The following is a 15699-nucleotide window of genomic DNA, read 5'->3' on the forward strand; positions in this document are numbered from 1 at the left end:
TGAAATGCTTTGCGTGTTAGACCTAAGAGTAAGGATTCTGAGACCACTGAACACAGTTCCAGCAGGTTGTCACAATCCAAGGCAAAACTGTCCCCTTACCTCTGAGCATAGTTGGTGCAGCATTTAAAACTGAGTTCAGGCCCCACATAGCCTCTCTGCTCTGTTACCTGGATTAGCAGCCTACTCTGTTATAATCCTGGGAGAAGTATTGGTAAGGACCACAGGAATAATAGCTAAAATTTGTGGGTACTTAGGATACACACCCAGCATTGTATCGTGGTTTTTGTATATTAACTGATTTAATCCCTATAACAGTTTGATTTTACCAACAAGGAAATGGGGGTAGATCTAAGGATGTATACCACCAGGGTGTATTAAATATTGCAGCAGTTTCAGTTGATCTGCTTGAGGATTAAATGAAATACTTAAAACATCAGGCCAAGCCTGATGGAATCTGAACTCGTTACTAGTGAATTCCACATTTTTTTCCCGAATGTAGAGCTACTTTCTCTTTAACCAAGAAACCAAGCACTCAATTTATGGAAAGGAAACATTCTGATTTGTAGACATGAATTCCATCTTGCAGTAGATTTCTCTTGTAAAACTTTATTCTAAAGGAGGAAACTTATAAGTAGGATATATTAAAGGTAGGGGAAATCCTTTGGTATTTCAATCCAGTCCAGTCCACAATGGAGTGTATTTATTTATTTGACTTTTTTTTTTTTTTTATTAAGCCACAGCTGGGCACTATGTCCGCTCCCTCTGGCATTATATGACTATTGGATTTGTGATGGTGTCTGCTAATTTATGACTCTGGACACCAGGAATGTACTTCTGGGTCGAAGCTCAAGTTGTTCCATTTCTAGGTTCATAATCATGACAAAGTGTTAACTTTGTCAAGTTCTAAATTCCGATTAATAGATTTCCGCTGTGTCTCTGCTCCCTTCTGTGCTCACCCTCTCTGTCCCCGCTTACTTTCTGTTTTGCCCAGAGGAGGCTCACTTGGAGGCAGAGAAACTTAAGGTTACCTAGATCCTCAGTCTTCTACATATTCTAATAAGTCCTAGAACCTGTCCCCTCGTTGGTCCTCATCCCACTCGCTTGCCTCTTCTTGCTGCAGATGGCTCAGCGGAAGATCCGAGACATCCTGGCCCAAGTTAAGCAACAGCACCAGAAGGGACAGAGCAACCAAGCCCAAGCACGGAGGAAGTGACCAGCGCCTTCCAGTCCCGTTTGCTTCAGGATGCCGGGCAGAACTGGGGAGTGCGCTCTCCCGGCAGGCCTGAGAATGAGTGGGAATCAGGGACCTCGGGGCTGGGCTGGAGATCAGGTTTGCCCACTTGCTTGAAAAGGATGTTCTGGTGAGGAATCCTGATCTCTCTGTCCCAAACCCCTGGCTGACCAGCCCAGCCAGGCCCACCACACCTTGGGGTGTCACCATTCAAATTCTAGCTCAGGGTGCTTTTAAACGTGGATTGTTCTCCAAATTCCACCAAGAGGATGGTTCAGTCTCCAGTGGGGAAGAGAAATAAAGTTCCCTGCAGGTTTATAAAAACCTCAAAGGATGGTTTGTTTCTTGACCCAAAAATCTTTCTTTCTTTCCCCTTCTTGGTTAATTGATTAAAATATACTTCCATTCTCATGCCCTGACACTACCTTTTCCTATAGTTACACTGTTTTAACTACTACCAGGAAAATGGGAACTAATGCATTACTTTATTGACTGTGTAGAGAAGACACATCTTCATCTATAGCTTGATTCCAAACCTTCCCTAACCAACCAATAGGGAACAGCAAAGAATTAAAGAAGGGGTAGGGGCAGGGAAAGAGTTAATTAAATACATAGTAATCCACGTTTAAAAGGAAGTACCCTTGGGCTGGGGATGCAGCTCAATGGTAGAGCAGTTGCCTAGCCTGTGTAGTTCCATCCCCAGTACCATAATGAAAGGAAAAAAAGAGAAAAATTCTCTTGTGACTGGTCTATTCCAGATCATCATCTTAAAAATTTGGCACAATTGAAATTCCCCCCTCTGGCTGTTGGGCCTCCCCCACATTTACATCCCCCAAACCCTATGGGTCCCCCATCATGTCCAGGTGCACATGGGTGGCACTGAACACTCAGCAGGGAGGGCCTTACCACTGTCCCTGATTCCCATCACTCTCAGGCGGATTTTTATATATTTTTTTTAAAGTCTATTTTAATGATTGGATTGAGCACTGGGAAGGGGACATGAACTCCCCTTGATAAAGTCTCAGTTTCATGGAGGACTTGAGTGGCCCAAAGGTGCCCTCACCCCAGCCTATGTGCTCCCATAAGGGCTGGTTCCCAGAGGCAAGGGTTGTGGGACATTGCCCACCACAGCACTGTTTCCTTAGTGGTGGTGGTGGGACTTGGAACCCAACCTTGAGCTCCTGATAAAAGCTAAAGTCCATCATCTGGTAAAATCAGGAAATTGGAGATTATTTGCTTCTGTTTTATTCTAGAGGAGTATTTAACTGACGGCTTCTGACTCCATGAATTATTATGATGAATGGTGTGCCTAAAAACAAAATTCAGAATACCAGCAGCATAATTTACAAAAGGGATAAATAAGCATAATTTATTAATTTACCAGGCTCAAAAAGATCCCGTTGGAAGTTTAGCCCTTGTGGAGAACAGCAGCCATCAGTTGAATGAGGTTAGGCCTCCCCTTGTAATACTATATTGATTGTCAGTTCAGATTAGCCAGGTGATGCACTTTAGCTACCCTGGACAATACTATCAAGTGTGCTGGGAAGGAAGGAAGGCCTCTCTGCATGTGGAGAATCCCATGCACGGAGTTTCCCTCCTTCCGACATTGCAACAACAGTGACAACAGGACAACCATGACGCGTGGGTGGAGTCAGGCAATGCCGTGTGCGAAGTAAACTACCTCAAGGTATGAAGTTACCTCAGCAATTATTTTCCTTTTTGTTCCCTTGAACCCCATTTTTTAATTATTTTTTTTGATTTTTTTTCTTTGCGGCTTGCTGATATTTTATATAAAAAAGAAAAGCAAAGCAAAAGAGAAGCTGATAGTCTTGAATATTTTATTTTTTTAATGAAAGAGAAAAATGAGAAAGTTATGTTTCATAATTTCTTACAACATGAGCCAGTAACCTTTAGCAACTCCCAATGGAGAACAGGCCCTGTGGGAAAGGCGGCAGGGACTGGACCCATGGTAGGAGGCTGGGAGTGGAGAGGGAAGGGCCCTGGTTGGACAGCCCCAAGGAGCAGAGTCCAGAGCCTTGCCCAGCTCCGGACTTGGGATCCCCTGCTGAAACATCCTGCCTGACAGGATTCAAAGGCCTCCTGGAACCCTGGGTCCCTTGGGGCAAAACAGCAGTGTCCACCTACCTGCAAGCCTTTGGGCTCCTCTCTTCCTGCCTTCGGTTAGACGGCCTCCCAGCCGGTTTTCCCACCTGTGGTACTGTTGTGATATTTTAAAATATTGCCTCCGTTTTATCGAGGAGAGAAAAATAACTTAAAAAAAAAAAAGAAAAAAAAAGAAAAAGATTAAAAAAAAACGAAAAAAAAAAAACAACCCTTTTTAAAAAAATCTATATTTCTCTGTCTAAAAACATGGGAGCCAAGATTCCGTTCATGGGAGAAAGACAAGGCCACCCTCTCACCCTCAGAGAGGTCCATCTGGTTTGTCATATACAGTTTTTGTTGTTGTTGTTGTTAATTGTTGATTCATTTCCATCCCAACTTGCTATTCTTCTTAGAGTACGTTCATAGACCAAGGGGCAAACAGATCCTCAGATGGCTGTCCCACCCCCCACTCCCTAATCTTTAGATTGATCTGATTGATTCAAAAAGTGGACCCATATACTTAGGGAATACTTGATTTAGGGTGGTGGGTGGCCAAGAGAGACAGGGGAAATGGAGACAGGTGATTGGGACAATTTCCTGCCTTGCTAAGGTCTGATCACTTTTGTCAACATGAAATCCCTTCATAGCCCCCAGAACTCTAAGCCCAAAAAAAGAGAAGCAAGAAAGCATTTAGGGATGAGATCAGGGTTACAGAATTAAGCCTCCCACCTGTCCCAACCACAAAAAGGGTCTCCCAGCTTTCCATCTCTGGCTCTGTATTCTTTGTCCCCAAATGAAGCAGATAAGATTCAGACTTCGGCCATTTAGTGATTTAAAGCTGATTTCTAGCAGCAAGCATGCTTTGATACCTGGTTCAAATGATCATCAGGAAAAAGAAGAATCCCACAGTACCTGAAATGTGATTGTTGCAGTGTTCAGTTCCTTGGGGGGCTTGCTCCCTTCATACCTTGGAAGTTCGAGTCCTTTTCCTTTGGCTTGGCTGGTTGAGCTCCCAGAAGAGACCAGGAAGTGTGGCAGGGGACCAGAAAACTTACTTGGATTAGGCAAGGCTCCACTCATCGCTGACGTTTGCCCAGCAGGAAAATTGTGGAAGTTAGGCTACCAGAAAGCAAAAGGAATTTGGCTAGGGGGTTAAGGGTTAGCCGGAGGCAGATCTCTCATGGCGTGCCCTTCTGTGACCTGAAGATCAGGTCTTAGGGCACCTCCTTTCCCCCAATCCTTGGGAAGACAACAAGCTATCCTGAGAAGCACTCGGGATATCTGGATGGTTTTGAGAAAAAGCGGCTTTTTAAAAAGACGCTTCTGTGCTCTAACTTGTGTGTGCACAACATGTATATTTTTATGAAAGGACCATCTCTTTAGGATATATTTTTTAAATTCTTTGAAACACATAGAAAACCAAAATGGTTTGATTCACTGACTTAACTTTTGAAGCTGCATCTGCCAGTTACACGCTGATGGCTTTAATCCCCCTCTAGGGTCCTTGTTGCCTTTTGTAGTTTGGGTTGTGAACTTGGCTCCTGGGAGGGGTCTGGGTAGGAGAGAGCCATTCTTTGGGACAGGGAGTTATAGCCCCCCCACCAAGTACTATTTGCTCCCCTCCTCCCAGTCCTTCTCCATGTTTTTTCTTTTTTTCCCTTTTTTCCTGAGCTCCACGCTTCTGGGGGAAGTTGGGAGCCATTCTCTTATTTATGCCTCGCTGTTGGCAGAAAAGACCACACAGGTGAAACCCAGAGGACGCTGGAGCGCGGGGGCTCCAGATGGTTCTATGTCCATTTTCCTCTGTGCCAAAGACGGACAGACAGGCTGAGAGAGGCCATTTCTGATTCAAAGCAGTAGCCATCTTTCAACATCTCCCCGGGCTGTCTGAGGGGGAGGGGCCTGGAAACTGTGTGAGCTAAAGACAGAGTCCCCTCCCTTCTGAGGGGACTTGGGAGTGGTGCTTGCCAAGGGGTAGGGAGCTGAGAAAGGGGGTTCTTTGGCTCCTGGTTGCACTTTGGGGAAAAGGGATGCTTAGGGCTCCTGTTTGTGGGACTGCTCTCGAGTCCCCTGTCCCCACTGCAGAGATGGCACCGTGGAGTTCCCCTCAGGTCTGGCAGACTGGCAGTGAGGAGGGGCCTCAGTTAGCTCTCCAGGGTGCCTTCCCCCCCTCCCACCCCAGACATAAAATAACCTGCCAATCTGGGAACCAGCAGTGCTACAAACTACCTCACCGAGCCCAGAGGGAGCTGAGGAAGCCAGCACCTCTAGGCCACCCTTCCTGCCACCTCTCGTGGGGCGGGGTCTCCCCCTTTCTTTCCCCTGAAGTGTTCTCGGGGAGATCCTCCTGGCTCTGCCATTCAAACCATGCGACTGTTTTGCCTGTTGAAAACCAATAGAAGGAAAAACCGCACAGCCTGACACATGATTGCAGGAAGATTGAAGAAAAAAGAAAATCCTCATTGATGCCAGGGGACGTAAAAAGCCATTTTTCTCTTCCAAATACTCGATGGTTTAGATGCAGAATGTTCCTTATATTCAGACGTAGAGTTGACACCAGCTGAAACTTCCGTTTCTTTCCTTTGGACACTGACTCCGTGGGGGTACAGGGCAGAGAAAAGGCCTCATGGCCGGGATGGGTTGAGGGGTGGGCAACAGCCCCAGCCCTGAATCTCGCCCTGTGGACCTCCTTGGGTCACAGTGTGATGGCACCAGTACTGGTGTCTTAGTATGGTTGAATCCGGACTGACAAGACAAAAGAAAGAATTTTTTTTTTTTCCTTAAGTGAAATAGCAGGAAGCTCTTGGTGAGCGTGTTCTGAGTGATCACAGGTGATGAATGCTAGAGTATAAATGGATTAACTACCTCAATCCTTTACAGTCAGATTGGAACTAAGGGCAGGGACTCGTGCATGAGGGTATGAGTCCCAGCCCACGTGAGTTGAGGCTTGTGCCACAAAGTTGGTCTTGGGGGCAGCATCCCCACTCATTGGTCAGGTTGGCAGGGCTGGCCATTAGGTCCCCGCTTTCTGCCTTCCTTGCTGGTGCTTCACCCCTTTCCTCCAGCTTGTTCCTCTCACCTGCATTCGCTTTGTTGGACCAGATGGTGAGGGACTCCTCCACGCGGGGCTGGCTGGAGGTGAGCGCAGGCTTGGCCTGGCAACCTGTCAGTCACGATGCCTGAGGAAGCCAGAGCTGAGACCCCTTCCACAGGGTCTCTTTGAGACTTTCCCACCTCTGTGGACCCCCCTTCTCCATCTTCAAGGGGATACTTGGCTCTGGAAGGAGTTGAGGTGGAGCAGGACCCTTCACCCCCAGGAGAGTCTGAAGGCCTGGTCCACTGGACTCCCGTTTCAGTAGTCTGGGAGCTCCTCTGGGCGACCCAGCCCCTCCCCACCCTCTAATGGACCTCCTCATAGAAGCCCCGTTTCACTTTTGTTTTATCTACCTCTTAGCAAAACAATAGAGATAAAGTAGGTAGTAGCAACTCCACTTGCTTAGGTTAGGGGGGGAAAAGATTTCTTTTTCCAAAGGAAAAAAAAATATTACCTTAAAAATACTTTCCAAAAAATAAAAAATTAAAAAAAAATTTTTAAGAGGGGACATTTTCCAGTGACTTCTGGATTGTTTTAATTTCCCAAGCTTTTTTCTCCTTTTTCCCTCATAAATTTCACTCTTTGGCAATCTTCTTCACTGATTTAGCTATTCACAGGTACAGCTTTCCAGCCTACCCCTGGGCTTGCCGCATCCCTCATCTGTTCCTGCCAATGACACTTACCTGTGTTGTTACTACCCTCCCCGGCCAGTTGACTTTACCCCCAGCCCCCAATCAAAAGCCCATGTGTTGGGGTACTCAAGTCTTGACTCATTATTTTCCCTTACTAGGGCTTGGGTACTACTTGTAACATTTCTCTAATTTTATGTAAGCTACTGCTACCTAATGATATTTGAAATGAATTTCACTAGATTATGAGTTAGCATAACAAACATCCTCTACTACCCTTTGGGTTCTCCCCTTTCTCCAGAATCTTTATCCTGGTCCCCCAAATCAGAAAACATCGCATCCCCTGTGCTGAGACAGTGGATTGGTGTGCAGTCCTGAGACTTTATGTAGAAAACTGTATTGAATGAATGCAAATCAGGGGAGGTGCTGAAGGGCTACTGCTTGTGACCTTTTTTTTTTTTTTTTTTTTTTTTGTAAATGAGTGCTACCTTATTCTGTAATTGCGGCGACTTTGAAAATTGTACTTTACTGGAACTCTGCCAGCCATCACCACCTTGAATTTGATTGTACCCTTCCTCCCACCCCATAATCTGTTCCTCACTCTGTGGGGGGTGGGGGGAGGCAGCTGGCTTCAGACTTCTGGAGTTTGTTCTTTTGATGGATAAGCGCTCCAGTTTTCTTCCCCCGTGAAGGTTGTTTTAGCCACAAACCAATTTATTCCGCTGTTTCAATTTCAAAATAAAAGGAAGCTTATATTGAAAGCCAAGTGTGTCTGTGTCTCAGGGAGGGTTTCTTGGGTCCGGGATCTGAGATGCTCAGACTTCAAGGGTCAACCTCACAGGTGTCTGAGATTCCCAGATGAAAGGCAGGTGTTTTTTCTTATATTTGCAGGACAAGAGTGTTTTTATTTCTGCAGTACTGGGGATTGAACAGGGGGGGGCACTCCCTACTGAGCTATATCTTCCAGCTAACATTTTTAGATGTGGATGGACACAATGACTTTATTTATGTGTTGAGGATCAGACCCAGTGACACAATTTTATTTAGAGACAGGGTCTCACTGAGTTGATTAGGGCCTTGCTGAATCACTAAGACTGGCTTCGAACTTGATCTTCCTGTCTCAGCCTCCTGCGCCACTGGGATTAGAGGCGTGCACCACCAAGACCAGCCTTTCTTCGATCCTTTTTAAGTTTTTGAAACCATCTCTCAATTGTTGAGGCTGGTGTGGACTTGTGATCCTCCTTTTTCAGCCTCCTGATCACTGGAGTTATGGATGTGCACTACTGTGTCCAGCAAGGAGAGAGTGGGTTGTAAATGGTTCCCTGGCTTTAATCTCGCTCTGCATATTGGAAGGTCAGATGTTCAAAATAAGGACTCCACGAGGAAAAGATGTTGGGAAGCCGCTGTGCAGATCAGTCACCTCTCTGGAAGTGAAGAGACCACTATCTGGACTTCCACTAATAAGAACTGTGCAAACTTTCTTGTTTTCCTTATAACCCAGGAAAGGGAATGATGTATTCTGACCATGCCAACTCTTTGAAGGTCAGGTTGGTGGAAAAAGAGCGTCGTGTGATAACCTAGATTCCCACTTGGCTCACCTGATTCAGTCTTTTTTTTTGAGAATTTTTTAATATTTATTTTTTAGGTTTCAGCGGACACAACATCTTTGTATGTGGTGCTGAGGATCGAACCCGGGTCGCACGTATGCCAGGGGAGCGAGCTACCGCTTGAGCCACATCCCCAGCCCTCTTGATCTCTTTGTAACACTTATTTCCTGCTTTGTTTAAGAAGTAATTTAAGGTGGGCCAGGCACAGTGGTGCACACCTGTAATCACAGTGGCTTAGAAGGCTGAGACAGGAGGATCGAAGATCAAAGCCAGCCTCAGCAACAACAAGGTGCTAAGCAACTCAGTGAGACCCTGTCTCTAAATAAAATACAAAATAGGACTGGGGATGTGGCCCCAGAGTTCAAACCCTGGTACCCTGCCTCCAAACAAAAAGAAAATAATTATGATGTCTTAAAACTTGAGAATGGAACCTTGCATTGCTTCCCTGATGTCAGCCAGTACTGATCCAGACAAATATTTGTGCCCCACACCCATGTGTAAGAGCTTTCAGGATGGGTTATTTATTTAATCTTCAACAGTCTTAAATATTCTCTCCCTGTGGTGCTGGGGACCAAACCCAGGCTCTTACTGTGCCATAACATTATCAGTCCCACACAACTATCCCCTTTTTGTAGACAGGACTTGATGGTTAGAGAGATTATGTTACCAAAGTCACATGCTTAGATTCTGGAACTTGTACCTGTAACAGTTCATGTAGCCAGTGTCTCTGCAAGAGAAAGCTTCATTGGTGTTATGTGAGACAGGATTTCAAACTCCCAGGTTCTGCTGTAGGTTTATTATTCAGGAAATGAAGTTCAGACATAACACCCCAGGTATGTGTACTTCTATGGGGGATCCCAGAACCATCCTTGGTGAATGAGATCACCCTGTCTTCCAGCCTCAATTCAGTAGTCACCATGAAGATGACAGAATGTAGTCAACAGGGAGGAGGAAGCCCTACTTTATGGGACTTGGACTGAACTGGGGACTTGCTAAGTGTGCGATGGCTCTGGCTTCTGCCAACTTGATCCTGGGGGACTACTTTTTGGCTCCCCAGGGGCCCTCTTCCTAGATTCTCCCCTGGGTGCCTGAGGCTGTGATCCTAATTCAGCTCGTCCCACTTAGAATGTTCATCCTTCACTGTTTATATTTAAATCTGGCAAGGATGTTCTCGCAGGATCGGAAATCCTCCTTTCACCAACAAGGGGAACTTCCAGTGTTTCCAGTTCCACATACCCTTGCTCCAGGTCCCAGCTTCCAACAGCCAAGTTCCAGCCCACCCATGGGTCGCTGTCCTGTTTTATTTGTTCTTCCCACAGGTTGTTCCCTCTAGCACTTTGTCATTATATGCAGTACCACTTGAAACATGCTTTATTTTTTTTATTTTATTACTTTTTGTTGTTTGGTTTTGTTTCTACTGCCTGTGCTACTTCCTGGGGTTCATTAACTATCACTCCTTTCTATGGTTTTTCAGTCCTTTAACTGTGAGACTGAGGCTTCAGGTGTTGAACAAGGAGAGTCAGCTTAAACCTGATCTGAAAATGGTGCAGTCTGTTCTGGAAGCTGTGGAATGCTTTGTCCAGGTCAGGACCTGCGGCTAGATTCAGTCTGATGACCTAGTTTCCCATTGGAGCTTGACCCCACTGGTAGGTTTTGTCGTCTTGTGAAACAGTCTGCAAGGGGAAGAGAAATGAGAAGGGGACTTGTGATTGCCCTATAAAGGTCATAGGAGGGAGTATAGGTCGTTGTCTCTCCTTGAGTCATTTGAGTGGATCCTAAGCTAGACAAGGGCAAGATGTGCTCCTAACTCTTGGCAGACAGTTTTATCTTGAGGGTGGACGAGCGAGGATCTCAACTAGAGGGAAACATCCTCCCCTGTTCCAAAGAAATTGGAGAATGACTAACGTGGAGAGTATTATAAGGAAGGTCAGTCACCAGACCAGTACACTTCTTCTATCAAGATAAGTGATGCATGAGTGTGCTCTGGAAATAGAGGCAGCCCCGAGCAGTGGCTGATAAAGTGACCCAGCTGATTATGCAGGGATCATTTCTATAGTTTGTTACTAGAGAGGTTTCTTTGGTCACGTAGAGTTCTGGAAACCCTCCGGAGGAAGTGAAGTATTCTCTCCAGAGCATGAAGCTGGCTCTTGGTGTTGCTTTGTCACAACAGACATCAATGGTTCTCCACCTTTTGGAAGAGAAAGAGGGAGAGAATTTCCTGAGTGGTCCCTCTATTATAAAAAACAGCAATAATGAGGGGCTGGGCAGTAGAGCGCTTGTCTAGCACATGCGAGGTCCTGAGGCCCCGGGTTGGATCCTCAGCACTACATAAAAATAAAAAAATAAAGGTATTGTTTCTAAAAAAAAAAAAAAAACCCAGCAATAATGAATTAAAATAAAAGGATCCCGCTGTGTCCCAATTTCCTTACTGGAATCAGCCACTTGGTGTGGGCCAGGAAGCAGTCAACAAAGTCACTGGCAGTGGGGAAAGCCCTCCAGGGACTGGAAGAAGCCCATTTGTTGCTGCTGGCATCTGTCCTTACCCTGCCACAGCAGCAGCTTGGCCTGACTGTCTCCTACCTTGTGAACATTGCACCAGGGAACAGCCTTCCTAAGTTCCTTCTGCTCTGTCCTCTTTCCTTCCGGAATTCCTCTGATATGGCTTGAAGACCTAATGTGCCTAGCAGTTGATGCCATCCCAGAGATGTGGCAACGAGGCAACGAGGAGCTGGGAGTCTCAGGGAAAGGCAGCCAAGGAAACCTTTGCCTGTGCCAAGCTGCACAGAAAGGGGGGAGTGGCTCACCACGTGGGCCGGTGGGCTGTGAGAGCTGGAAGTGGGCAGCGTTTTGGAAGTAGAAGGCAGGGATTTGTCTCTGTAATGGCAGAATTTAGCACAGAGTCTGAAGGTGGAGGAGGTGCATACATTGAAAGGAAGGTACCTAGGGACCAGTGAGCAGTGTGCTGTGGGTGGCCAGAGGAGAGAGTCTGGCCGAAGAGCATGGCTTAGGACCTCAGGGTTGAGCCCAGTGCCTCCCACAGGCTAGGCAAGCGCTCTGCCACTGAGCACAAGCCCAGCTCTAATGGGTTCAATTTTGAACACACAGATGAAGAGGCTCATGAAACAATGGGAACTGAATTCCCAAATGTATTTTACTAAGTGCCGGTAATTGTTCTAGAAGTTTTCATGCATTAACTCGTTTCATCTCAAGAACAAACCCATTTTACAAATGGCCTCAATACCACCCCCATCCCTGAAGCATACTTATTTCCTTTCTTGCAGCATTGAGTTTTATCTTTAATATGCAAACCAAGCCAGATGCAGTGACCTACACCTGTAATCTTAGAGCTGGAGACAGGAGAATCACAAGTTCAAGGCCAGTCTCACTAACTTGGCAAAAAAAAAAAAAAAAAAAGTGTTGGGGATGTAGCTGAGTGATAAAGCACCCCTGGGTTCAATCTCCAGTACCAAAACAACAACAACATCCCCAAACCCCCAACAAATCAATAACTGAAGACACATATTTAAAACATTCTATATAAGACTTCGTCCTAGCTTTGTAACTTTAAAATGCTTTTATTAAAGAAAAATAAGGTACAAGCATTCAGCTTTGGTCATTTGACTTGATGAATTTGGTCTATGGAAATAAGGTAAAAAAAATGTTAAATTTGAAACCATAAGGGGCTTGAGAAAGCTGTTCAGTGGTTGAGGGTTTGCCTGGCAAGCACGAGGCCTATTGTCCAACTCCCCTAGCTCCACCTTTACCTCCACTCCTTGCAAAAGAAGGGAACCAAGGGCTGGGGATACAGCTCAGTTGGTAGAGTGCTTGCTTTGCATGCACAAAGGCCTGGGTTCAATCCCCACCACCAAAAAACAACAACAAAAAAGGAAACTGAAGGACAATAGTATTAACAAATAAATCCAATAATTAATGCTTTGAAGAAGAAAATTGCAGCAAATTGGTGAATTCTGGAAAATTTAACCAAGAAAGCATCCTAATAATTATTGAGGAGCTAAAAATGTGATATTAAAATGAACAATAAAGTATTATAAACATCTAGTGAATTTATAGCTCTCTAGGGAAACAGAATTAAAGACAAAAGACAGGAGGACTGGGAGTGGTGGCATATGCCTGTTATAACAATGACTCTGGAGGGAGAGTAGGAGGATCAGAAACTTAAAATGGGTATGAAATGTGGCTCAGTGATAGAGTGCCCCTGGATTCAATCTCCAGTATCACGAAAATATACAATCTGAGCAGTCCAGTAAGGAATCCAGGAGTCATTCCATGTCCCTCATCAAAGTTTCAGAAGATTTTCTTATGAAGAAAAATTCAAGCTGATACTTGAAAGTATCAGGAAATCTCACATTTATAACCAGCTGTTAGAGAACACAGGCGAGGAAGGAAAGCTAGCTAATTAATTCAGTCAATGAAACAAGCATCCTAATTCTAAAGCCTGACAAAAGACAACATTTTTTTTGGGGGGGGCGGGGTCTGGTACCAGGAATTGAACTAGGGGGCACTTGACCACTGAGCCACATCTCCAGCCCTTTTTTTGTATTATATTTAGAGACAGGGTCTCACTAAGTGGCTTTGAACTCATGATCCTCCTGCCTCAGCCTCTTGAGCCTCTGGGATTACAGGTATGTGCCACCATGCCCGGCCTAAAAGGCAGCATTTTTAAAACATAACAATAAATGAGTTTTAATGAGAAAATCTACTCAAATAAAATAAAAGTTATATAAAGATTTTCAGGAAAGGTTAAAGTTTAAAAATAAGAAAAATTCCAGTCAGGTGGGGTGGTACAAGCCTGTTATCTCCCCAGTTTGGGAGGCTGAAGCAGGAGGATTGCAAGTTTAAGTTAAGCCTCAGCAAATTATTGAGGCCTTAAACAACTTAGACCCTGTTTAAGAATAAAAAAAGGGTTGGCGATGTGGCTTAATGGTAAAATGCCCTGGGTCCCGTCCCCAATATCAAAAAAATAAATTAAAAAAAAAGAAAGAAAAATTATTCCAATATGTTCCCCAAATAAAATACTTAACATCTGCTTTTGATAAAAACACTAAATACACAAGTAGTTTAATAACAAGATTAAGCTACTCTAATTCAAATCATCAGTCTAAATATACTTCATGCCGGCTACTGGATAGATACAGTAAGCTCAAGAACAAAATCCAAAGCTATCACTTCACCACATTTTAAATTTTATAGTCAGAGCAACACAGCGAGATACTGAGCGGGGAAAAAAAAATATAAGAAGGAAGTATTATTATTTGCGATTATTATGATTGCATTTTCAAGAAATTAAAAAAGTTAATTAACCACCATAATTAAGGGGTCATTTAAATAAAGCATCCTAAGGAAAAGCAGCAAAAAAAGAAACATACTGATAAAATTATATAAAGCCTCTTCATTAATGGTACTAATAAAAATTACTTACTAGATAACTCAGGAATAGTCTTAGAAATTTGTATGACAGTAAAGTATAAATCCTCATTCAAAGATAAAATATTTATTTTTATGTGGTTCTGGGGATTGAACCCAGTGCCTCAAGCATGATAGACAAGCACTCTACTACTGAGCCACAACCCCAGCCTTAAGACTCATATTTTTAAAAAAATATATTTTGAGGCCAGATGTGTAATTCAGTGGCAGAGCACTTGCCTAGTATGTGTAATGACCTGAGCTTAGTCTTCAGCTTTGCAAACAAAACAAACAAAAATTGAAGTGAGATAAATTTAGGAAATACTGTAAGAGATTGATGAGAGTTTGTCATTGTAACAAAATTACATAAGATCAGAGAATAAAAGAAATTCTATCCATGAAAATCCCCCAATAAATCTAGCAATATCAACCATAGAATGTGTGAACATGCTTATGATGATTCACCGATACTGTTTTTGTTTTTTTTAAAAAAGGGATTTTATCCCAGTGGCACAGGAGGCCAAGATGGGAGGATCATGAATTCAAAGCCAGCCTCAACAAAAGCGAGGCACTAGGCAAATCAGTGAGACCCTGTCTCTACATAAAATACAAAATAAGGCTAGGGATGTGGCTCAGTGGTTGAGTACCCCTGAGTTCAATCCCTGGTACCCTCCACCACCCCCCACCAAAAAAAAAAAAAAAGGACTTTAAGCCAGATACTGTGGCACATGCTTGAAATCCCAGCGGCTCAGGAGCCCAAGGCAGGAGGATCAAGAGTTCAAAGCCAGACTCAGTAACTTAGCAAGGCCCTAAGCAACTTAGTGAGGCCTTGTCTTAAATAAAATATAAAAAAGGGCTGAAGATGTGGCTCGGTGGTTAAGCATTCCTGGGTTCAATCCCTGGTACAGAAAAAAAAAAAAAAAAGGAAAAGGAAAAAAAAGTGGAGTGGGTGGGGTTTTAAAAGAAAATTAAAATATTAGTGGAAAAGCAAGGGAGAAGGTAACCAGAGCCTGAGATGAAGCCTGGAGAGGTGAGGGGAACAAAATGAGCATGGCACCATCTCAGGGACACCATCCATGACCACAAAGTGTCTTGGAAGCCCTTTTCCAAACCCAGCATGCTTTCTCTCCGCTTTCCCAGCTCTAATTTTCTCTACAGCACTTTCCACTGTAGTATGGCATACTACATACTCTCCTTACGGAATATATGTTTAGTTATATATTTTACTTCTTAAAAAATTAAATATAGCACAGGTCTAGAAAAATGCACAAATCCTAGGTGCATTAATGAATGATCCCCAAATGAAAATGTTTTACAGCTGACATCTAGATCAAGAAAGAGGGGCTGGGCATCGGGGTGCATCCCTGTAATCCCAGCGGCTTGGACAGCGAGTTCAAAGCCAGCCTCAGCAATGTGGAGGTGCTAAGCAACTCAGCGAGACCCTCCCTGTCTCTAAATAAAATACAGAATAGGGCTGGCGATGTGGCTCAGTGGTGGAGTGCCCCTGAGTTCAATCCCCGTACCAAAAATATTACAAATAAAATAAAAAGAGTAGACGATCTCCTCCTCATTCTTTGTCTTTCTGTCTTGCTATGTGACCTCTCCCTCTCT

The 15699-nt window shown here is 44.3% G+C and overlaps 1 protein-coding gene and 1 pseudogene across 1 annotated transcript in view; both read left to right on the forward strand.

Annotated features, from left to right (window-relative positions):
* Igf2bp1 (insulin like growth factor 2 mRNA binding protein 1) overlaps positions 1-7818 on the forward strand; it is a 45535-nt gene extending 37717 nt beyond the window's left edge. The window contains exon 15 of the mRNA XM_005321703.4: positions 1121-7818. Within this exon, the coding sequence (XP_005321760.1) occupies positions 1121-1213 (93 nt within the window). The 3' untranslated portion in view covers positions 1214-7818. The remainder of the gene's footprint in view (positions 1-1120) is intronic.
* A 2872-nt stretch (positions 7819-10690) lies between these two features.
* Positions 10691-10891, forward strand: LOC120884698 (small nucleolar RNA U3; annotated as a pseudogene).
* The last annotated feature ends 4808 nt before the right edge of the window (positions 10892-15699 follow it).

The sequence above is a fragment of the Ictidomys tridecemlineatus genome, chromosome 3 (assembly GCF_052094955.1).
Source record: "Ictidomys tridecemlineatus isolate mIctTri1 chromosome 3, mIctTri1.hap1, whole genome shotgun sequence".
In the NCBI taxonomy this organism is placed as follows: Eukaryota; Metazoa; Chordata; class Mammalia; order Rodentia; family Sciuridae; genus Ictidomys; species Ictidomys tridecemlineatus.